General features: G+C 36.2%; 3 protein-coding genes across 3 annotated transcripts; 1 reads left to right on the forward strand and 2 right to left on the reverse strand.

Annotated features, from left to right (window-relative positions):
* Positions 1–2,151: 2,151 nt before the first annotated feature.
* Positions 2,152–16,171, forward strand: LOC133882359 (chloride channel protein CLC-d). Its single transcript, XM_062321510.1, has 23 exons — positions 2,152–2,640; positions 2,735–2,807; positions 3,385–3,606; positions 3,703–3,749; positions 3,890–3,988; positions 6,876–6,950; positions 7,813–7,901; positions 8,166–8,306; positions 8,391–8,461; positions 8,540–8,619; positions 8,748–8,897; positions 9,593–9,652; positions 9,759–9,833; positions 11,226–11,377; positions 12,210–12,345; positions 12,419–12,547; positions 13,423–13,500; positions 13,592–13,647; positions 13,763–13,849; positions 13,933–14,089; positions 14,194–14,295; positions 14,414–14,460; positions 15,598–16,171. The coding sequence occupies exons 1-23, from the start codon at positions 2,464–2,466 to the stop codon at positions 15,695–15,697; spliced, it is 2,403 nt and encodes an 800-aa protein (XP_062177494.1). The 5' UTR covers positions 2,152–2,463; the 3' UTR covers positions 15,698–16,171.
* Positions 16,172–17,066: 895 nt separating this feature from the next.
* LOC133858945 (mavicyanin) lies at positions 17,067–19,079 on the reverse strand. The gene is made up of 2 exons (XM_062294392.1): positions 18,812–19,079; positions 17,067–17,623 (listed from the first exon to the last, which is right to left on the reverse strand). The coding sequence occupies exons 1-2, from the start codon at positions 18,984–18,986 to the stop codon at positions 17,241–17,243; spliced, it is 558 nt and encodes a 185-aa protein (XP_062150376.1). The 5' UTR covers positions 18,987–19,079; the 3' UTR covers positions 17,067–17,240.
* Positions 19,080–20,609: 1,530 nt separating this feature from the next.
* Positions 20,610–24,983, reverse strand: LOC133882368 (sugar transport protein 13-like). Its single transcript, XM_062321520.1, has 4 exons — positions 24,730–24,983; positions 23,543–23,862; positions 22,692–22,816; positions 20,610–21,744 (listed from the first exon to the last, which is right to left on the reverse strand). The coding sequence occupies exons 1-4, from the start codon at positions 24,863–24,865 to the stop codon at positions 20,733–20,735; spliced, it is 1,593 nt and encodes a 530-aa protein (XP_062177504.1). The 5' UTR covers positions 24,866–24,983; the 3' UTR covers positions 20,610–20,732.
* Between the last annotated feature and the right edge of the window lie 27 nt (positions 24,984–25,010).

Raw genomic sequence — 25,010 nt, forward strand, 5'->3', positions numbered from 1 at the left:
TTATTAAATTTAAGATGAATTATCACTATTAAATTTTAATCTAATAATAATTGTAAAATTCACGTCACATCTGAGAAGATAAAAGAAAATTAAGAATTTTGCATATATTATTATTATTATTATTTTTAATTTTGTTAGGTACGACGCGTTGCACCATATACAATTATACATATATAAATAGTAGAGCTCCTTGTTTGTCCCTCATGCAGTCAACACGTGTCTCGCCAAAGTTCATACTCTGCTGGAGTGCTGGGAGTTTTTTTTTTTTTAATTTTTTTTTAACCGTCAACGCCGTCAACTGTAGGTCCATAAACACATTCCCACATTCAACCCACGAGCAATTGTGGCGTACACAGCAGCATTCCACAAATTCTTTTCCTATACTGGCCCACGTCATCATCCACCGCATCGATTTTGCATTATTATTGCACTGCCTCGTCAACATCACATACCACGATCCAGACGTCCATCAACTCACATTATCGGAACGACCATGCAAGACTTTACAATAAGCCTCGATGTACCTGATCAAAATCCATGTTTGTTTTTTGTTTTTTTTAAGATAAAGAAGGCAAATGAACTGTTGAAATTTGTCACGTAACTATTAAAATTAAGAATTAAAAAAAAAAAAACAAGAAAAGTCAAAGAGATGGTTGGACAATAATGTGAGGATCGTATTTGAGGTGACCTCAAAAGACATACACCTTTTCCTTCGCTGCAAAGGAAATGGAATTTTGATAAGGACTCCAATGGGTCAAATCAGACCTGAATAGACAATTTAAGTTCAAGCTATAAATAGAGTATGATTAACATGTTGAACAGTATAAATATAGTAACAATGTACATATGGTATACTGTAACGATAATTACTTAAAAATAATAATAATAATAAGTATAATTAGAATAGAATAGTCATTTTTTTTCCTTAGTTTGGTCAATTTTTTTTAACTGAAATTGAATCATATTTCAACCAATATATGAATAGCTGACCACCCCAACATAAAAGTAGTTATACCACCTAAAAAAACCCTTGGAGTCACTTGAGGGGCTAAAGGGTGATCACTGATCACAGCCACCTCGAGCCATGAGACATTAGTCACGGGCACCCACTACTTCACCCTGAAATTACTTTTTGGGGGCCTATAAATAATAATAATAATAATTTTTTTTTTGGAAAAAAAACATTTTTTTAACTATTCGCATATAACTATTCTCTTTCTGAAAATATATTATTAGGTACCAAACGTGACCAAATTGAACTAACCTCATTCTAGTAAGAGAGGGAAGGTGCGTGCCGAGATTACTCGGGACAAATCCCATGAGACGCTCGTTATATTGGGAAAAAAAAAAAAAAAAGAAAAAAAAACCCAAAGGAACGCAATTAGGGGTGTAAGATGAGCTCGGCCACTCGTCAGCTCGGCTCGATTCGGTTCGGTTAAACTCGATTCGGTCTCGGCTTGAATAATAAATGAGCCGTTCGTGAACACAATAATATATTCGAATATTAAACGAGACATACTCGTATAAACTAGGCTCGATTCGGATAGACTCGGATAAGCTTGTATAAACTCGTATAACTTCATTTTTACAATTTTTTCTTAGTATTATTTTAATTTTGTAATAAGAACATCTTAAGTAAAAATGAATCATCATCCAAATATGATGGATATAGCTTGAATTATTGTTGTGAGTTTAATTTTATAGATTTGTGTGTACATAAGTGTGTTTGTGAGTATGTGTGGTTATATGTGTTTGTGTGCACACATGTAATTTGTGTATGTGCATAATAAATTTATATACATACATATAAACTCGAGATTATATTATTTAAGATTCAAGTTAATTTATTTAATGAACTCAGATGATAAAATTTTAATAAGACTTGATTAATTAATGATTAATATGGATTTATGAAAATATAAACAATCATGATATTTACTTTATATAAGAAATGAATAAGTTAATTGAGCAGCTCGTGATAAGATCGAGCTCGACTCGTATTCGAAATAAAATTAAACGAGCCAAGCTTGAACAGAATATTTCGTTCGATGATAAATTCGAATTCGACTCGTGTTCGAAATAAAATTAAATGAGCCGAGCTTGAACATTCAATACTCGATTCGCCTCGGCTCGAATACAGCCCTAAACGCAATTCTGAAAATTCAAAGAAAGACCCCCAGTGACCGAGAAGAGAAACAGAGCCCAGTTACGGTTCAACGCTACAGTTGGCCGCACCTCACAGTGCTCTTTATATTCTCTAAGCAATTTTCAGAGTTTCTCACATATATAAATTGAAAGCATACGATTCATCCATCTCTGATCTGCTCTGCTCCTCTTTGACTCTCGGAGACCGAATTTCCAATGCTATAATGGACTCGAATTCTTGAAGAAGACTTTGTGAATTTGATTCCAGGAGACTTTTTGTGAACTTAGGGTTTGGGTTTTGATTCGGTGTGGTCGATCATGCTCTCGAATCACCTGCAAAACGGGATCGAGACAGCGAAACTCGTGTGGTCGCGGCTCCCGAGTGCTGAGGAAGTTGAGCAAGAGGACGCCGGGCTCTTGCGGAAGAGCGATGGGAGCAGCGTCGAGAGCCTCGACTACGAAATCGTAGAGAACTGCGCCTATTGGGAAGAACAGGTCCGGTTTCTGAGCTTTGATCAATCATTGTTCTTCAATTCGTTTTTTTAGAGTTCATTTCTGAGTTTAATTTGTGTTGCTTTGAGATCTTTAGGAGCAGAGAGGGAAGCTCTATGTTGGATATAATGTGGTGGTGAAGTGGTTCTTTGCTTTGCTCATTGGCATCGGTAGGTTCACTCAATATGTTTTTTGTTCTATTTACGAGTTAATCTTGGTCTTCTGAGATGATTGAATTCCAACCATTGGTCTAATTGTTTTCACGTAGTTATTATTGGTTAAGTGTCATTGCACTGGAAATGGGTCTTAGTAGTTAGTTTAATTATGGAGATTGAGGATCAAAGATACATTGGATGGAAATGTGTGTTATGATTGCAGTTGGCTCCGATGAGATTTCCATTTGTTCCAATAAGATTCCAAAGTGAAGTTTGTATGGAGATTTCCTACTCTGTGTTTCAACCAAAGTGTCTGTTCCTGCATTGGCTTAGTCAGCTAACTTTATAATAGTTATTTAGATTTAAACTACAAAGATGGAAATTTATGAAGTTCGTCTAGTTTTTTAGTTATCATTCCGGCTTTTAGATTATCGTGGGAGTATCGAAGCCCAATGTAGAGTTTAGTTACTATTGATGAATACTCTGTTATTTTTATGTTTGTAAATTCACTTAGTTCATGGCTGTTCATAGCTTTTGGTGCTTATCATATATTGCTTGGTTATTTATTTTATTTCCTTTTTTATTGTTCCAGGTACGGGTTTAGCTGCTGTTTTCATAAATATTTCTGTTGAGAACTTTGCCGGCTGGAAGTTTGCATTGACTTTCAATATAATACAAAAATCATATGTGGCTGGGTTTATCGTATATGTATTAATCAACTTAGTTTTAGTCTTGTCCTCTGTATATATCGTTACGCATTTTGCACCAGCAGCAGCTGGATCTGGAATTCCTGAAATCAAAGGTTATTTAAATGGTAAGCTGGACTTGTGTCAATCAGCTTTTCTGAGATCTAGCAAGATTTCTCAATGTCATCTATGTTGACAGTGCCAAGTGTCATTCTAATGTACAGGAGTTGATATTCATGGTGTCCTTCTTTTCAGAACCTTGATTGGAAAGGTATGGTCTATCTTGGCATTCTCAATTACTTTTTTTTTTTAAGAAGTAATCAACACATATCATTAAAGGCATTCTCAATTACTTGTTAAAGTTACAATTTATGTATGTTGTGGTTGTGGTCTTTCCCTGGTAATTTACAGATATTTGGAAGCATTGGCTCAGTGGGAGGTGGTCTAGCTCTAGGGAAAGAAGGTCCTCTTGTTCATACTGGTGCTTGTATTGCTTCCTTGCTCGGACAAGTAAGCACATGTGGTTTGAGAATTAACTATATAGTTTAACTGGGCAGAAGATTTTCTTTTCTGAGCTTTTTTTGTGGCAGTGAGCTTTGCTCAAATTATACTTTCTCGTCCTATAGGAATGTAACACCCCCAATATTTATGCATTTATAAACACCTTGAGGCATTGCTACTATGCCTTGATATTAAACTTGCAGCGGAAAATAGCTATGAATTTTTCTTTTTTGTAACTATAACATCACATGGGCAATATTCACCAGAGCACGAAACATAAGCATACCACATACATCCATAGTCAGATAATTACGTCAGTTGTTCAACTTACTATCTTAATTAAACATTCTATTCTATAAACTTCTACACCAATCATATTTATAGCAAAACGGCTATCGATTACTCGGGTTGCTCGACCTTTGCTGACATGTGCTCAATCTCTTTAAAACAACATTTTACAAGTAGAAACGTGAGTCTACGGCTTAGTAAGTAAGGATCATTCATGAGAAGTGTATGATGTGAGCTCTAGTTAAAGCTTGAAGACTTCATTTGTAAAATGTTTATTTCTTAAATGTCACCAACACTTTTCTAAACTCTAGACATTTTGCTGTAAAACGTTCATTTTGTAAACTGCCTTTTGTAAACCCTTGCGTAAACTACTTTTGGAAAACGTTCTTTCATAAATTTAGTCTTGAAAATCTACCTTTTGTAAACCTTTTCGTAAACTATCTTTTGTAAACTATTCTTGGAAAACTATCTTTCACAAACTAGCCTTGGAAATCTACCTTTCAGAAACTATCTTTCATAAACTATTCTGGGGAAAAACTACTTTTCGTAAATCCTTTTGTATACTACCATTGTAAAACTATCCCTTCATGAAACTATCTTTAACCTATTATATCATAAATCATAACATGAAGCATTATAATCTTGAACATAAAAGCATTATAATGCTTAACATGAAACATTGTAATCTTAACTAAAACATCATGCTGCATAGCATAACATCGTAATACTTATCATGCATGTTATATTAATTTCTTATTCAACTTCACACTTCTTAACATAATCATTGTATTGGAATGATTTGTACTGATATCCCACGAATGGGAACCTTGACTTTCGTATTGATATCCCACGAATGGGAACCATAATTCTCATATTGATATCCCACGAATGGGAACCATGATTCTCTTTACTTATCTTAAACTTATCTTGATTAACATGTTTCTTATAGAACATAACTTTCAAAACATAACTATGTTTCTCAAAAAATATACTTTCGTAAACTAGCTTTCATATCTCAACATACTTAAATCCTTTTTTTTTTATTGGTAAGTTACACATGCACTTTGTGGGACTTTGACCCAAGAGTCCACAACCTCACTCTCCACCTTGCTACAAAGGGAGGAAGTACCATTTGAGCTAAAGCTCATTGGTCTCAACACACTTAAATCCTATCTCTCTTAGGTAAATGGCTTTGGCGCTATGAGCTTCAGTGAGAGGCTTGGTGGACTCTAAATATGGAAGTTCTTGGGGAGGGTGGTGTTCTAGTGAGCATGTTGGGGTGTATGGGGTGGGATTATAGAAGAATATTAGAAGGGGTTGGGAGGAAGTTTGTAATCATAATAGATTTGAGGTGGAAGATGACTCAAAGATTAGATTATGACATAATCTTTGGAGTGGGGATATGGCTTTTAAGGAAGCTTTTCTAGTTTTATTTGGCATTGCTTGTGCAAATGATACTTCTGTTGTGGCTCACGTGGAACTTTCTAGAGATTCCATTCGGTAGAATGTGAGCTTTGCTAGAGTGGCTCATGATTGAGAGGTGAATGTCTTTGCCTTGTTCTTCAGTGTGATATATTTAATGAGAGTGAGACGGGAAGGTGAGGACAAGCTGTGGTGGGTCCCATCCAAAAGAGGGTTGTTTGGTGTTAATTCCTTCTACAGTGTCATGGGTTGTAATGATGGATTCCGTTTCCCTTTGAAGAATGTTTGGCAGACTAAGGTACCATTGAGGTTGGCCTTTTTTGTTTGGTCAGCGGTCTTAGGGAAAGATCATTACCATAGACAATCTTTGGAAGCGATGCCGCCACTCTGGTTGATTGGTGTTTTATGTGTAAAAGGAATGGGGAGTCCATGAACCATTTTCATCTTCATTGTGAGGTTGTTTATGCCATTTGGAATGTTTTCTTCAGTCGATTTCGGCTGTCTTGGGTTATGCCTAGACGAGTAGTCGACTTATATGCTTGTTGGTAGACTATTGGCAGCACTCAGAATGCTACTATGTGGAAGATGATGCATTCGTGCCTTTTGTGGTGTATATGGAGAGAAATAAATGATAGAAGTTTTGAGGACCGTGAGAGGACTTTAGAGAAGATTATCTTTATTTTTCAACACCCTATATCTTTGGACGGCTGCTTTTGTCTCTCCTTTGGTGATTAGTTATTATGATTTTCTTGTTCTTTTTACTCTTACTAGTTAGGTGGCTTCTCTCGTATACTTCCTGTGTACCTGGGGACGCCTTACGCATTTTAATGATATCTCGATTACTTATTAAAAAAAAAAAAAAAAGCAAGTTAATCATTGTCTTGTGGTATAAAATTGGCTTTTGGTATGCTTGAAGAGTGGGAGCTGTGTTGCTGGTCCTTAATAGTTTGTTTAGATATGGATAAATGAAAATAATTTTCAATAAAATACTTTTTTGGTGGGTGTATTAACTTTTGCAACTCGTTGGACTTATTTTGTTGAAAATTTTATGCTAATAATCCAATATGCCGGCAGAGATAGAAGAAAGAAAATCCTAACCTATTACCATGTTTTTAAAATCATATGATACAGCATCCTACTGTTTTCCTTACAAACTAAATTGTTCGTTTTATGTTGTGTAATTCAGGGTGGATCCACAAAATATCATCTAAATTCCAGATGGTTGCAAGTTTTTAAGAGCGACCGGGATCGCCGTGATCTTGTGAGTGGCTTTAAGCCTTTTAAATCAGTAGTCTGAAGCCTTCATGTTTGTCATGATTTTCAAATTCAATCGAGTCCCCTCATGCTAGAAATTTCTTGCTTTGTTGGTGTTGATGTGTATAATGGTATTTTATCTCTATTCTTGTCCAAAGAATAGGAGATAGTATCTTCTGGATGTGTTCTCTTATTGTGGGTGTAGCTTAACATTCTATTTTCATAGTTGCTAATTTTTTTCTTGTACAAAAAAGATTAGACAGGATAACATGCTTCGTTTAATCTCTTTTTGTGACAGCCATTTATTGATATTTTTTTGGATATTGTGCTCCAATCTGTATTTGGATTTTGGGTTTACCGAAAGGAAGATGTACTGTGTGCTATCAGAAACCTGAAACCTTTTTCGGTTCAAAGTTGTCTAGATGCTTTATGTTTATTTCCATTTTCAGATGATTCTTGTGTTAATATTTGTTAACAATGATTGTATCATGAATAACAGAATAAGGTTTAATAATGATAGTTATCTTGGTCTTGTCTATGGAGTGTGCATCTGGATTATTACTTAGTTAAGGTGGGTATAACTGGAGGTAGAGATAGTAACTCAGTTAAATCATTATATTTCTGCATTTGGATTGCAGCTCCAAACTGATGGTACCTACTTTGATGCTTCTCATCTCATAATCATGAGATAAGATTCTACATATATTAATTGGCAGTACTGCAACCTCTATTAGTTGTATGTTGATGTGAAAACATTGTAACTTGATTGGCATCTTTCTTATTTCTTGGTATACTTAGATCTTATCTAACTATAGAGGTGGTATACCTCTAATTTTTCTCATTTTACATTTGTCTAATGTTTTGAAAAGGTGACCTGTGGGTGTGCAGCTGGAGTTGCTGCTGCTTTTAGAGCTCCAGTTGGTGGTGTATTATTTGCATTGGAAGAGGTTACATCTTGGTAAGAAATTTTTGTTCTTGATTACATAATTAATTCTGACGTGAGGGTATGTGTGGGCAGGGTAAAAGAGTGCCTGTTCTTTTTCTTATCTATATTATCTCTTGACACATTTTTTCAAGTATGGTTCAAAGTCATTGCGCGTGCATCGGTTTCTTGGAATGTTCTACTTTTTATGCTCTTATATATTCCATTTTGGAAGTGGTTCAGATTTACACATTTATATATTTGAAAAAATTTAAATTGGTTTGCATTATACAATTGAAGGTGGAGGAGTCAACTTATGTGGCGTGTCTTTTTTACTTCTGCTATTGTGGCTGTCGTGGTGCGTACTGCAATGGGGTGGTGTAAGAGTGGAAGCTGTGGACATTTTGGCTCTGGTGGCTTCATAATATGGGACTTATCAGAGTTAGGATCTAAACTTACTTCAGCTCTTCTATGTTCATCTCTGCCTTGAGCTTTTGCTCTTTTTATGACTGATCCTATTTTCAGTGGTCAAGAGGACTACTCTTTTGAGGAGTTGCTGCCAATGGCAATTATTGGAGTTATTGGAGGTCTACTAGGTAAGTTTTGCACCAATAGTTTACATCTAATTTTTTTTTTTTCATTAAATTTTTGGGTTAATTTTGTCTTCTTTGCAGGAGCATTGTTTAATCAGCTTACTCTTTATATATCATATTGGCGCCGAAATCATTTACACAAGAAAGGTAACCGAGTCAAGGTAAGCTTTTGAGTAACAATTATGGAAACTGCCTGTTTAATATGCTTATGTTTGTTCTTCCAATGATGTACAGTTATCTAATGCTTGACTTTACCCTTCATCTCTCCTGAAAAAACAAATCCTTGCAGATAATTGAAGCATGCCTTGTCTCCTTGATAACCTCATTTATTTCCTTTGGATTACCACTTCTAAGAAAATGCAGTCCATGCCCTGAATCAGATCCTGATTCTGGTATAAATTGCCCGAGGCCTCCTGGAATGTATGGGAATTATGTAAATGTAAGATCTGATACTGGTTGTAATACCTTTTTGGATGACTTTTGAGGTGTTGTTTATATTTGCTTTTCTATCTGCCATGTAATTTCCATTTATGAAGTTCTATCACGTACTCAACATAAATTCCATATTATTTATTTATTTTTTTATTAGTATAAATTCCATTATATCTTACTGTTATAATCTTTTCTCTTCTACTTCAAACTTGAAGTAGCCTGTGTGATTTTTTTTTTTTTTATTTTGAGAATAAGAACTATTATACCCAATTATATATTAAAATTAATTTCTTGTTGAATTTTGGACCTTAAGAAACCAGGCTGTGAAGTTGTTGACTCAATGTGCATGTGAGTGTTTCACCTTCCCTTCTTTAACAATACAAGAGATTTTCTCTCTTATTCCTTTAATAGCACACCTGCCTCAATCAATATGGTTTAAGTGTATACTCTCTCATATGACTAAAATTGTTCGAAGCAGATAAAGAAAACATTTTGTTTCATTTGAAAAATAGTATCTTCTTTGTTGTTGTTTCGAATCTCAATCTTTTTTTCTTTTTCTTAGCATTCTCTCTCTCTCTCTCTCTCTCTCTCTCTCTCTCTCTCTCTGTTGGTGTTTTGTTTTAAATTCTTACACTTCAAATATATGTTTTGAATCTCGATGTAGCTTTAGCAAATTATTATCTTAAGTTATGCTCTTTTTAGTTTTACTGCAGTAAGGAAAAGGAATACAACGACCTCGCAACTATTTTCTTCAATACACAGGTTTTTCTTTATTTCTGGAAACCTTTTCCTTTTTAGATTTACATGCTATATCCTCATGGTGCTTCGTTTGTTTCCAATTTAATGGAATTTATCTTTGTTGGAGCAGGATGATGCCATAAGGAATTTGTTCAGTGCAAAAACCATTCACGAGTACAGTGCCCAAAGTTTGTTAACATTTTTGGTACTGCGTTTATTTTCTCAGCTTACTGCATAGTCTTTTGTACAAATATACTGCTCATACTGCCTTGTGTTTTCTTTCTTACTATATGGCAAATTGTTTTGATTAACTATGTTTCATACTTATGTCTTTTTTCTAAAGATACTGTTGAATCTTGAGTTTTCTATTGTTATGAAGTCCTAGTCTTTAAAATTTGAAATCCACAGTTGCCTTCACCCCAATCCTTGCTTCAAGGCCTCATTTGGAAGCATTTTCTGTTATATTTGTTTCCATGTTTTTTAAAACTTTGTTTTCAAAACTTTTCGTATGAAAAGCGAAAACAAAATATAATTAGAAATTATGTTGGGGATTTCTGATTTTGGTTGTTTTTGTTTTTTCAAAACGGAACAAAAAAATAAAACATTCGGAACCCGTGCCAGCAGTGATGAGTACGCGCTGATTATGTCTCTGTATTGTGCTAATTTAACAAAGGAACACGTGCTTCTTTTGTTGCGTTGATTGTGTTGCCAATGAAAATCGTGCCTGATAACAATCCCAGCAGACGAATGGATTCAATCAAATGGCTGTTGGCAATGGAAAGTGTGCATGGCTCGGGGGACCAGACGAAATGAGCCATCAGGGGAGGTTGCACCACTCCCAAACCCTTGAGGGGAGGTCATCCCACCCCTAGAACCCTTTGGGGAAGGTCGCACTACCCCCCAAACCCTCAATGTTCCTTCGGGGGAGGTTGCATCATCCCCCGAGCTGTTAGGGGGAGTTTGCACCACCCGATGGCTTGGGGGTGGACAACTTTTCTCGCCATATGTTCCTTTTGTATCAATTTAATAAAGACTAGATTTTTTTATATTTTATTTTTTTTATATAAGTAATTGGCCCCAAGGGGAGGGGGAAATAGGAGATTTGAACTAGTGATCTCCGTGTCATGCGGTGTGGTTCCCAGCCGATTGAGCTACCTCTTGGGATTAATTATGACTAGAATTATTTTAGTGGCATTGTCATTAACTATTCGTCACCCCCATTTTCTCAAATAAACTAGAATTATCTTGTTTTGAAAACTGAACTCAAAACCAGTTCTGAAAACAAATGGGCCAAACAAACTTCACCCGCATGGGTTTCGGCAAATCTGGATTTGGATACGAAAAAAAAATGATTTTGAAAACTGTTCCAAAATCACCTTAAGTAACAAAAGATGTTAGAAAAGGCATATAGTTTCCAACAAATTCTTTCAAGGTGATGGGGCCCTTTGCTTAAGGCAGTTGAACAAAGGACTTCCAATGAACATTTGAATTCAACTTTTTTTTAGTCTCCATAATGCGCAAAAATAATATTGCTATTTTACTGCTTGAGTTATATCTTTGTTAAGTATCAGTTTTGGTTTCTTTAAATGTCTTGCAGGTTATGTTTTATACCTTAGCTGTGGTGACATTTGGTACTGCTGTTCCAGCTGGTCAATTTGTTCCTGGAATAATGATAGGATCAACATATGGGCGTCTAGTTGGCATGTTTGTTGTTAACTTTTACAAGAAGCTCAACATCGAAGAGGGAACGTGAGTAATGTGATTGTTTCCATCCTGTGGAATTTTTTTTATATCAGATTCATATTTCATTGCTCTTTGAGCTTTATAATTCTTCTTTGCTTCTCGATTGGTCTATGAGTGGATAAGGTCCTTAGATTGCTTTCTTGATTTCCTTCTTTGCTGTATTTTCTAGTGTTTTGTAATCTTAGGTCATAATTTTAGGTGTTACTCTTGTATACAACTCTTGTACTTGGGCAAGCCCTCTTCTTTTTAAGGAAATAGTATGTTTAGTTGTCTCAAAAAGAGAAAAAAAAAAAAAAGGGGGATTCATTTTCATGTATTGTACAATGCTCTATTTATGTTGGTTGGGGTAGTATACAAGTACCTGAAAAGTTTTTGCCTCTCACGTTTATATATCAGGGCTTGACCAAATTTTGTGTATGAAACCTATCATGGAAGGAATTTCTATTCACTGTCTGAATTTTCTAGAGACTAGTTTTAGCCATGGAAAACTTTCCTGAAGCTCCGGAAATAGGTCTTCTTGTTTACCCAGAGTGCACTTGCTGAGTGCTACCAACAATTCTCGAGAAAGAGTATATCTGATTTTCATATTCCTTTTGTCTTATCATTTCTATGTAATACATAATTATGTGCCCTCTTTTCGTTTTTATGCATTAAAGTTAGTATCCCGTATACGTACTTTGTCTATTACTACTTCTATTTGGTAATATCTTTCTATCTGCATGCTGCCTACACTTTTGGCTGCAAGAATGGTTCTTGCTATAGAAATAGAACAATTTGCTTCATGCTGCAGTCCATCTTGCTTCTGATGTGCTTTGTGAATCCTTGGTGGACTTTCTAGATATGCTTTACTGGGAGCTGCTTCTTTTCTTGGTGGTTCAATGCGGATGACAGTGTCTCTATGCGTCATTATGGTTGAGATCACAAATAACTTGAAACTTTTACCCCTTATCATGCTCGTTCTTCTTATTTCAAAGGTATTGTTTTTAATGTTTGTCATTTTAATAATACTTGATCTGTTTAAAATTCTTAACTGTTTTTGCACGGCAGGCTGTTGGTGATGCTTTTAATGAAGGCCTATATGAAGAACAAGCACGACTGAAGGGCATTCCATTGCTGGAATCAAGACCTAAGTACCAGATGCGGAAAATGGCAGCAAAGGAGGCCTGTGGCCAAAGGGTGAATGTCACTTTTGTGCTTCAGTTTTCCTACTTACAATGACTTTTGAACAAGAATGTGTCTAGAACTCCTTTATCCTGGCCCTATTAAATTTAAAGAGGCCTACCTGAAATAAACCTTGCAGAAGCTGATGTTTTGGCTCACTTGATTTGAATGAGGCTTTTAGAGAAAGAAAACCCTGCTGTCTTACAATTTATTTGAAAAGAAAAGATAAAGGGTTTTTACGATTTATTTGAAAAGAAGATATCAAGTGGTCTTATTTGTGGAAAATAGGCTTTTGCTGTTATGCTACCATGTGATTATATTATTACAATAGAAATTTGAGGACAAAAACAGAGATGCTTTTGGTAAGAGTAATGCTATATACCGCATTTTTATCCACAACTATCACACAATGCTGATGTGGCAATCCCAATCAAAACTTGGGTTTTCTTTTTTTCTTTTTCTTTTTTTAATAATGACTGATTCCAGTGTTGGTTGGGACTGCCACGTTAGCATTGTGGGATGGTTGTGAAATGTTGTTTCTAGCATTACTCTTTTGGTAAAAGAGTCCAAATCATTTCTCCCCAGAACGAAAAGGAAAACTTAGGGGCTTTTAAACCCAAAAAAAAAACAAAAGCATCTTCAATATAAAATGATATGCCCATTTTCTTGCCAAATCAAAGGGGACTTCATGGTCCAGAATGTATGATGTGGCAGGTGATACATTTTTCTGGTTAGTCAACTTCGGCTGCATTTTACAATGCAGAACATATTTGGACACATGGGTGCCCTGTAGTGCTCATGTTATACTTGCTTTGATATTTCCTATTCTTCTACTTATGTTGTGCATGCTATCATAACCACACTGAGTTCTTTATTTGCTATCTTTGAAGGTGGTCTCCCTCCCTCGTGTTGTTAAGGTTGCAGATGTAGTTTCTATTTTACGGGGCAACGAACATAATGGTTTTCCTGTAAGCTTAGCTTCTACTTTTCTCCTTCTCCTTTTCCTAGTAATGCTCTGGCCCATTTCTGAAGTATTTTATCTTACTTCAACTGACCTAGGTGATCGATCACACAAGAAATGGGGAAACACTTGTCAGTGGACTTATGCTTCGCAGGTATATCATATTGAGTTTGTTTTCTTTCCGTATATGTGATATCATTTCTTTTAGATGTGGAAGCATGCATTTTATTGAAATAAAATAACTTTTTAGTATTTGGTTCATGATGCAGTCATTTGTTGGTACTTCTGCAGTCTAAGGTAGATTTCCAGCATAGTCCTTTGCCCTTTGATCGAAGATCTGGATCCAGGCCTACCAGGTAATTAGAGGTTTTATACTACGGTTAAGTCTTGCCTTTTCTTCACTTCTTTGTGAGATTTTGATGGTTCCGTTAAACTCCAGACACACTCCTGGTGAATTTCTCAAACCTGCTTCCAGTAAAGGAATATCTATTGATGATATACATCTTAGTTCAGATGACTTGGAAATGTACATAGATCTTGCCCCATTTTTGAATCCATCTCCATACATTGTCCCTGAGGATATGTCTCTGACAAAGGTGATAATTTCATTTCTTTTACATATAAGACTATTCTGTTTGCACATATACGCTGTCTGTTTCTAATCTTTTCAGCTAAATGTTGCATCTTCTTGATCATGCAGGTATATAATCTTTTCCGCCAACTAGGTTTGAGACATGTATTTGTTGTCCCTCGTCCATCTCGTGTGCTTGGTCTGATTACACGAAAGGATTTGTTGATTGAGGTATTGCTACCCTGTTAGACCTTTCTGTTTCTTCCAGTACAATAGGCTCTGTAATAAGTTAATAACTGATATCTCTCATGAATGCCAAATGGAAGACTGATATTAGATGGTTTGGCAGGATAACGAGGAATCAGCTACAGTGGAGCTCCAATCGACTAGTGTAAGGTCTCTATGATTCTTTACTCATGTTAGATATACCAACTTTGATACTTTTGTGTTGGAGATTATGAAATTAACCTATAGGGCCAGCTCAGTATTTTTATGTGGATGTACAATTTGATGTTTAATTTTTGAAAGGTAGCATATTGGCAATAAAAGAATCATTTCAGTTTTGGAGGCAAAACTCTGTTCCTTGTATGGTTTGATAGATGTCTATGAATGTATGATGTACAAGTTCACAAAGCAAGCAACAAGACACTTACTTCCTACTTCGTTTTTCATATTTATAAGTTCCAGCAGAAATTATATGTCGATTTTTCCTTCATCCCCTTTTGATGAGTGTTATTGGGATTTTATGACGGTCTTGCCCTATTTAGATTTTTACCGGACAAATTGAATTTTAATTAATTTTTCTTTTTCCTTTTATGGAAGTTGTTTGAAAATTATTCTTTTAAATGCTTGTGTGAAAGAGTCATTAGTGAATTTTTCCATGATTTGATAGTATCATGGGCTTTCACCGACAAGCTTTCCAAAGAACATAGTGATGTGCCTGCATGAATGCTTGTATGACGAGCATAGAAGCATTATTCTTTATTTGTTTATCAGTTGTTATTCCTCCCCTGGATTCAGTTTGTATTTTTGGTGCTTTAGTATATTCCATCTTAAATGAAGATACAGTTTAGCTGCGCAGAGATGAATTGGAACTAGAAAACAACTTGGATGTTTGGTGAGTTGCAAGACAGAAGGAACTTCTTTTTTAAGATCTTTTTTATTAAATGTTTCAGTTTGTAGAATAGCATATTTTAATGGGAGTGAAGCTGCCAGTTTGTTTAAAAGTTTACATTTGGAAGAATCATCAGATCGATCTTGTGCATGCCAAAATTATATTTTGCTTTCATGCTTTAGTTTCAATAACCAATTCATATATTACTCAGTTTAGATCCTTTCTGGTGGAACTCATTTCTTTGGCCTTGTACATAGCTATCTGGTACTTGACTCGGCCACTCTTTTTTCCTTCTAAACAACCTGTGCTGGTCATTCTATTACTTGTAGAACTTATTGCCTGTATTTTCAAATGTGAAAAGCAATCTGTCATTAGTTATTTCTATCTTTTTAATCCTGTCCATAATCATCTGGATGCAGAACTCGGCATCGCGATAGAAGTGTGTCCACGAGGAACGGGGATGCAGAACGCCCACTGCTCAATGGTCTTCTAGTCCAAGGTCACAGTACATCCGGCTGATGTTGCTGTTCAATCTTTCCTTGGAAGACAATTCTTTTTCGCCGACTCCATTTTTTGCCCCTGAAGCCTAATTATTCCATTTTGTCAATTACAAATCTATCAAGCTTGTAGGTCTAGAATTGTTAATTGATTATTCCCCCCCTTTAAACATGGGGGGTATCACGGATCACACCTATCTGAGTTTGTATCATATACGACTGAGAAAAATAATGACATAGCAGATCAGTGGAGGAGCAGTAGTGTTTGACAAAAAAAATTCCTGTGCAACCAGGATACCTCTTCTAAACATTAATAACACCGTTGGTTCTAAAAATGATTATTCATTGCTGTCCTCAATTATGAGGATTAGTGTTAGGGCCGTGGTTCCATTCGCTGCCTCATAGGGTTGAGAGGGGGAAATTGTTTTGGCAAACACGTCCGCATCCACGTTCATCGAGCAAAGCATTTAACTGTATATGCTTTGGTTCTTTTTAATCTTGTACCATGTTTTTCTAAGCTTTATCATGCTCTCATACATTCGACATTAATGATAATTTTTTGCACAATTACATACCATGATTGCCTGAAATTTTCTAAAATAACCAGCGCGCAAAAGCCTAAAGAGAGACAAATTCACTATGAATTGGGTTTGTTTAGGTTTTCAATTTCAAAATGTGCGATTTAAAAATAGTAATTTTAGAATGTGTAAAATTTAAAAAATTAATTTTTAAAAATGTAGTTAAGCGTTTTGGCTTTTAAAATTCCAGTTATCTTTAAAATTATACGTTTTCAAAAAAAATATTTATTTGCTTGCAATTTGAAAAAACAGATTTTATGTGTATTTAAATTGTAATTTTTTAAAAATGCAGTTTCAAATAATTCATTTTTGGTGATTTGGTTTGAAATTGTACTTTTTAATATGAAATCGTAATACCAAACGCGCTCAAAGAGTACGGAATTGTGGGGATTTTTTTTCCATTTGTTGTATATTTGAAAAAAAATAAAGAACGAAAGAAAGAAGAAGCTTGTGGATCTCATTATTACTTAAACGAATGGTTTTTGCCAGGGGAGTCATGGGTGCAGCAATTATTGCTGACAAAATGAGATGCAGACCGCAATTGCAAGCACAATTGAATGTTTAGTTCTGTTAATCCATAATTGCTACAATTCTAGTTGTAGATTCAAATAAATTAGGAAAAAAAAAAAATAGTTGTAGATTCAAATAGAAAACTTGTCTATGAGGAAATTACGACAAAATAAACATAAAAGGCCATCCGTACAAGTTTTCTTTAAAATTTACTAGTATCTAATTAATAGCAATGGACCAATGGTTCAACTCAAAACTCTTGGAATGAAAATCCGCTAAACTTTTAAAAGCAGAACTCCTCCATTAGTATAATTAATCAAGATGCCGAATATGTTTATTGGAATATTTTGTAAATTTGTAATACATGTTTGTATATGGTCTAATCCATGAGTATCGCAATACTAACACATTCTAAATATTACCCTCAGAATTCAAAACAACGAAATTACCACAAAAATTGAACGGAGAAACTCTTGATCAAGCGGAGGCAGAAACCAAAAGTACAACAATTGCCATAGCCAACCGAAGCATAGCAAAACCACCGACGGCCTTAAAATCGTTCAATGCAGCCGCCTTATTGGGGGAAGGAGCGGTTGCACTTGCAGTTGGGACAAGAGGAGAGGCCAACGCGGACGGAGATGGAGCAGTTGAAAGATTGCGAGGCACATTAATGTCGACCTTTTGACCGGCTTGGCAGTGGCCGGGGACGCCGCAGAAAAAGAAGTGGTGGCCACGAGTGGAGATAGTAATGGAGTCATTTCCGGTAGTATAGGTGGCCAAAGGTTTTGACGCATTACATGACTTGTACATTGCATGTGTTACTCGCATCACGTTGTGAAACTGGGCGAGGTACTCAAAACCTTATCAGAAAATAAATAAAAATAAATAATGTTACACTTGAAACACTAAAAGGTTGTTGAACATCATTAAGAGAAGAAAGATGAAACAAAACCAGTTGAAAGTGTATCTGAAAAAAAAAAATCATTGGTTAACTACACTTTGCCCCCAAACTAACAACAATTATGGGGCTTGTTATTTTGTATTCTCCGATCTAATTTTTTATTTTTTATTTTGTTAAAATTAACTATTGAATCCATATGACTCATATAGATGAAAGTGTGTATCCTGTGTATTTAATAGTTAATTTTTAAAAAATATGGATGAGAGAATACAAAAATGACATTTCTCAACACGAAATTTGTACTTATACCCATAAACAATAACTCACTTCGACTCGTTCATTCAAACTATCACTTTGTTATGAGTAACACTCTAAATCGAATTTATCCGTTAAATGTGGATGAAAAAAAATGTTGCACGCACTTAGCATGCGCACCGGTTAATTATGAGTGTAAGTGCAAATGGAGTGTTAGTTTGAGAGTAAATTGTAATTAACCATAGAAGTGTAATTTCTCGGCCGAACTTGAGAAATTGCCAAAAGTAAAGGCTGTAAAGCTATTGCTTCCAAAGCTAAAAATCTCTTTGACAATAACAATTACTAGCTTTTTCTATGTGCCCTTGTACCGTGTACCTTTAGCCACTTGCCCAAACATTGGAAGTGGATGTTGTACCCTACCCTACCTGGATCCCCCCTATCAGAATGGGTTGTATATGGACGTTGATTTATATTGTTGGAAGTGAAAGCTGTTGCTCGGAAAGAAATTAAAGATGAAAAAGAAAAGTGAAAGCAATCATCATGATGAAAGCGTGCAAGAGTTGGTGGAAAGAGTAGTTTTATGATTTATCCATGTGGGAGCCATTTACTTGCATGCATCATGGCCGACACGATCATGACCCGCAATCGGAAGGTTGAGGTGCTAGCTATGACCGGCCGTTACCCATTTTGGGTTTTTGACACGTGTCAACTATCGTGCACTCAACAGCAAAAACTTTCCTCCATTAACAAGCAAAGCCCTTCGACAGACTATATATCCCTACACTGTTGCCGGCAGTGGCCGGCCGGGGGGCAGGAATAGACCCACAAATTGTGGAGGAAAACTTAGAACTAAAAACGACAACCTATGAAGATGAAGAGAAGAAAAACTTACGGATAACGTCACCGACTCGAAAGGTCCTAGGAGCAGCCCACAGCTTGTAGTCGACATTACCCATGGTGGTCCAACCTGCGGAATCCCCAACCTTGTACACAGCAGCATTGGACACGTGCACCACAGCCATCGCCATGATCAGAACGACGACGACGCCACTCTCCGCCAAACCCATGGTCGATCTTTACGTTTCTCTTTGGGTGGTGGGTTGTGAGAATTAATTGGAGAGGCTCTCTCTCTCTCTGTGTGTCTACGGCCATTTATATATAAATCTTAATCTTCTGGCCGGACTTTCCCGTTGGTTGGAGCTCTGATTAAGAAAGTGACACTTCCTCCTCCTACTTTTTAAATTATATCATGAGCACCCTTTCTGTATTTTGATTCTTCAAGTAAAAGATTGAAAAAGAATAGCTTAAAAAATGTAATCTCAACTAAATACCCCATAATTAAAGAAACTGATCGAATGAATATCTTCACTTCTTAAATACTGGGCCTAGTAATCTATTACTCAATTATGGATGCAACTAGCTAGTCACCTACATGTAAAAATTAGATAATAATTTTTTGGACTTAAATCATTGCAAAAGAATTGCTTGGAAATTAAGATTAATTATCTTAAAAGATTAACAAGCTAAGAAATGATGAATTTAAGATTTAATTAATATTATAACATTGCTCTTAGTTAGTTGAGCTTAAACTCCAGGCCTCCTGAACAAATGAGCTCAATACTTAATATATATATATACTAAACTTAAATAAAAGGTAAATTAAGATGATAGAGTTTGAACTCAAAATCTTTATTTTGCTATCACGTTAAATCATCATTTAAGTTTTACGACCTAAGGCAAAGAGGAACTACTATCGCTATTTTTCACATTTTACTGCTTAAATTGCTACAAAAATACTGAAATTTAAGGGGAAAGATTTAAATCTTGATTATGATCTTCCGTATTAATACAAATGAAGCATCCATATTGGCGTAATGGCATTGGTAGTTGCCTTCACGCGTGTGGGTGTGACTTTTACTTTTGGGGCCACGGTTGAAGGACTTGAAAGGAAAGAATGTTGGGGGGGTATTGGTGTGGTGCGCACTCGTAGTCAACAGGAAATTTGGAGTGCCATGATGACATTGGTTACCACTTTCTAATTTCATTTGAAAAATGCTAAAATTCATACAAGTATTTCATCTCTATCACATTGCATTTTTTATTTATTTTTTTAATATGATTGACATTTTTATATCTGTATATTAAAATAATCGATGAGTACTATCACGTTAACCTAATGAAATAAATGTGAAATGAATGTGATTTTTAACATGATTGTTTGGATCATATGTTTTCTACAAGAGAGAAGTAGATCGAAATATAAACTTGCTCTACACACTTTACGATTGGAAGTTACACGGCCATGTGTATCAAATCGTGGTAACAATTAAGGGTTTATGGAGAATTTTATGAACATCGATCTGACAATGTACTAACTTTTTATTTTTATGCATATGTTAGATTTATATTGCAATTAATATTGGTACGGTTAGTTTTAGCAATTGCACACATGATCATTGCTTCAAAGCCGAGGGGGTGATCATCGGCCTTCCCCAATCATAACCCCACCCTTGGTGGCGGATAATTCTATTGAGCAGTGGCCGACCACCTTAAGTGGTGGCCTGACCATTCACTTAAGGTTCTTGTTAATTTTTAAATTTTTATTTTATTTTTTTGTTCACATGACTAAATTTAATTAGGCTGATTGAACCGCATAATAAGGGAAGGAATCCTCTAATAAAGCATGTCAATGAACTCAAAAATAACTACAAATATAAATATAAAAATAAAAAGCAATGAACTTTGACACTGCGACACATTATCTACTTATCTTATATTGTCCGGCCAATGTCTATGTTCCTAGTATATCAAGCTTACAACTGAGAAGAAGGATCAAATCCATTCGTGTGCCCAATTTTCTTTTCATCAGTACCATTGAAAACAGCTCCTCCACCTTCGCGGTCATCCATAAATCTCTTCCAAAGCCAGTGTTGCTTCCACACCCTCTCTGTCATCTCTTCAATAGGGATATTTTTGGTCTCCGGGAGCAGAAACAGCACAAAAAATGACATGATGAAAACCCAGCCAGAGAAGAAAAGGAAGATGCCATACTTGAAATGGCAGAGCATAGAGAGGAAGGCCTGCGCAATAACAAAAGTGAAGAGCAAGTTGACACACACTGTCACACTCTGCCCTGCCGAGCGAGTCTCCAGCGGGAATGTCTCACTTGGGATCAGCCACCCGAGAGGTCCCCAAGACCATGCAAAGGATGACACAAACATGCACACAAAGACAACTACTAGGATTGCAAGACCTTTGGGAAGGGTACTCTGAGCAGGGTCGTCTTTAAGCTTAAGTCCTAGAATGATTGCGATCGCCACTTGAGCAAGGAACATTTGGATGCCAGCTTCCAATAAGAGAATGCGACGACCCAATTTGTCGACTGAGTAGATGGATACACCGGTGGAGACGACATTAACAGCTCCAGTTATAACGGCTGAGTAAAGGGCAGCATCATTCCCAAATCCCAAGGTGTTAAACAGAACCGGAGCGTAAAACATGATTGCATTGATGCCGGTGAATTGCTGGAAGATCTGCAAGGCTACTGCAATGATGAGCTGGGGGCGATTCCTCCGCTTGAGGAGATTCCTGAAGGGGTGCTTCACTTCTTTAGCCACACGACTCGCCTCAACAAGCTCCAAAAACTCGGGTTCAATATTGTCAGTGCCCCGAATCCTTCTAAGCACAGACTTTCCTTCTTCCAAGCGACCACGCTCTATCAGACTGTTGGGAGTTTCCACCACAAAGATAGCCCCCAAGGTTAGGAGACCTGCAGGAACGCCGGCCAAACCCAATGACAGCCTCCAACCCCATCCCCCTGTGATTCTGCAGTTGCATCATATCAATTCTATTAGCAACAAAAGCCACCACTTTGGACAAAACATAATAAAATCACTACTAATATTTCCTCCAAGCAGGCATCTCAAAATAATATATTTGTAGCAAAGAATAATATTATTTAATAGACTAAACTGTTATATAATTGAAATAAAGTGATAAAAAAATTAGCCTCTATTGAAAGCATATAAAAAGAAAAAAGCAATATCATTACTATATAATTTGGGAATATGTGAACACTACAAATGAAAGCAAATTGTTGTATATGTTGTTCTTGTCCACAAATTTGCATACAATTATGGACAATAAAGGCCAGCTAGGCAGCTAAAACATTACAGATCCAAGTGACCGGCCTTTACCCGAAGGATAATGCTAAAAATACTATTAGTGTATAACAAGTGCACAACTCTAAAATATATTGGGTAGAACCCACACATTAGATCCTACCCCAATATATCTTAGAGTTATACAGTTGTTATACGTTACTAGTGAATAAATCTTTTCCCTTACCCGAATATGGGTTCAAAACAAAGGTCCATTAACAAGTGGGCAACTCATTTATTGTTATTATTTAAAGTTGGCAATCAATTTATTAACAACAAGGCATTTGCAATCTGCAGGTGAATCGTCAACATCGATGGTCAAATGAATCCTTTTGGCGAGGAGACCGAGGAAGACATGTCAAAATAGCCTTCAAATATGAACAGATTTGTTTGTTTTTCAAATACTGACAACCAAGTGATCAAAAAGAGCTAGGCACGTACGTGTCAGCAATAATATATATATTAATTGGTTCACTTTTCCTACCAATAAGAGTGTCACCCTCAAAAATCTGGGACCACCGGCCAAGATACTTTTTTCTAGCTTCTTCTTGTTTTGTACTGAATATAAAAATATATACGAATATATATAAAATGTAAGAATGAGACTCTTACTTATTGGTACCGTAATTGATGAGGTTGGCGAAGAGAATGCCAATGGTGATGTTCAGTTGAAAGAGAATGTTCAAACCTCCACGTATCCTTGTGGGCGCAATCTCCGAAAGGAACAGTGGCACCGCCTGTCGTCATATATACATTGATATTCGTAATTAGTCCAACAACTTACGATAATTTAAAAAACACGTTGATTTCGAATCTTTTGTCATTTTTTCAATTCTAAAATACAATTAAGTCGTACGAAATCAACTTGGGATCACATGTATCTACGACTACATACACCAGCTAGCTAGCTACAACCTCCTCACACATATGGGAAAGGTTGTTGAAAATTTGGAATTAATTAAGGTCCAATTGTAATTAATTTCAAAAACTAATAATAAGAAGAAGAAGATAAAGTATTCAAAAATGCACGCCACACAAGCAAAGGACAGGAAAGTCGGAAGAAGAAAAAAGGGGGTCCAAGGCATCACGCTATTCGACACATGCATAGAAAGTAGAAAAAAGGGCTTTTTAAAAGAACTTTGATTTATTAGTCGACTTTCTCTGGATGATTCCAACAAATTCATCTTTACCAATGACGCTAAGCCAGAAATAGATCCATGGATCAACAAGTCTATATCACACGTACATATACAACGGATATCAATGATGCCAAAGAATATGTAAATATAAAGCAAAAAATGGGTTAGAAATTAAATCTTGTGGATGATTAATTAAGACTTCTTCGTGGTTAATTTCTTTTCCTTGACTTTTTTGACTCATATATAACTAGCAAACTGCATCACGGTGACTCATACTATATATTTCGTAAATGTAAATAGCATTGAAAAAAATAATTAACGAACCTGATTAGCAAAACCGACTCCGCATCCAAGCAAGATCCTACCAATAATGAGCATGGCAAGGTCTTGCGCCGCGGCATTAAGGACGGTCCCGCACAGGAAGAAAACTCCGGCAATCAACATGGTTGGCTTCCGGCCTAGCTTTCTCGTCGTAAAGGACGCGAAGAACGTTGAGGTTAAACCAGCTAGGTACAGCGATGATGTGAACAATTGAAGACCTTGATTATCGTATTTGCAGTAATTGCTGTCCTCTTCATTCAGAGTCTTCCGGTAAACAACCGGGAAAAATTTCTTCAGGAAGGAGGGCATGGATGTAACACCACCTGCATCAAATCAAAATTCACTAACATTAGTGGAAGGACAAACATGAGAAATAATGCATAGTGGAATGGGTAGAAACGTAAATTTTTACAAATAATTGAAAATTAGCTGCACAGTTCAGATTCCGTTACAACGAGATGCCATTGACCATCATGCTGTAGTTGAAAAGCAAGAACAATCAGGTCAACCGCCTTGATGATGGCAGTCTAGCTAAGACAAAAGTCCCTAAAGTACCCTTCTCTACTTAATGAAAACCAAGCGCAAATCTTGCCCTTTTACAAAAATATTGGAGAGGGTACCGGCCGGTTCTTTATTTGATGGCTGGCCTGTTCTAACTATAATTCTAACAAGTTTTTCTTTTATGATCAGTTTAGATAATTAGATAAGTCGGTGTGTTAATTATAAAGTAAATATTTATATTTGAACAAAATTGCATGTTACCGAAAAAGGCTCAAGCCAAATTAAAGAAAAGCAAAAGGGTAATCTTGTCCTATGGGAGCAAATCCACTCCCACTTTAGCGGGAGGAAGCAATTTTTCACTTTTTCTTTCTCTGTATTTTACAGATTCAACCCTGAAAGTTTACCCTTTTAACAAAAGGTTTTCCTTTCTATTATTTTTAGTTAAGTAGTACGTTCACCAAACTTGATGACCCTCTATTGATTCCAGAACGCGAGCTGAGCAATTCATAACTAAAATCGTTATCCTTTGATTCTTTGAAGAACATAAATCTCTTCAGAAAACATTTTAACATCTACGTTAAAACTTTAGAGAAAGATCATTATAATTAAGAAGCGATTAAATGCAAAGAATTAAAGAGGGAGGTGAAGAAGATCGATCTAAGAGATTTATTAATTAACCCCGTACGCACCTGAAACACCGACGTCGTAACCGAACATGAGGCCTCCCGTGGCTGCCATAATGCATGAAATGATGACGATGGGCGTGATCTTGGCCTCGAATTCAGTGCCTCCACCCTTAGGACCGGAGAAGCCTCCCGCAGGCATGATTGTTATATCAAAAGCTCTCTCTGATATCTCTTACGAAAGTCTCCTCGTAATGTATGCACAAGGAGATGAAGAAGAAGAAGAAGGGACTCCTTTTGGATGATATGTGTTGATTATGAGGACCGGAGGGGCGTGCTTATATAGG

This window comes from Alnus glutinosa, chromosome 1 (genome assembly GCF_958979055.1).
Source record: "Alnus glutinosa chromosome 1, dhAlnGlut1.1, whole genome shotgun sequence".
Taxonomy (NCBI): domain Eukaryota; kingdom Viridiplantae; phylum Streptophyta; class Magnoliopsida; order Fagales; family Betulaceae; genus Alnus; species Alnus glutinosa.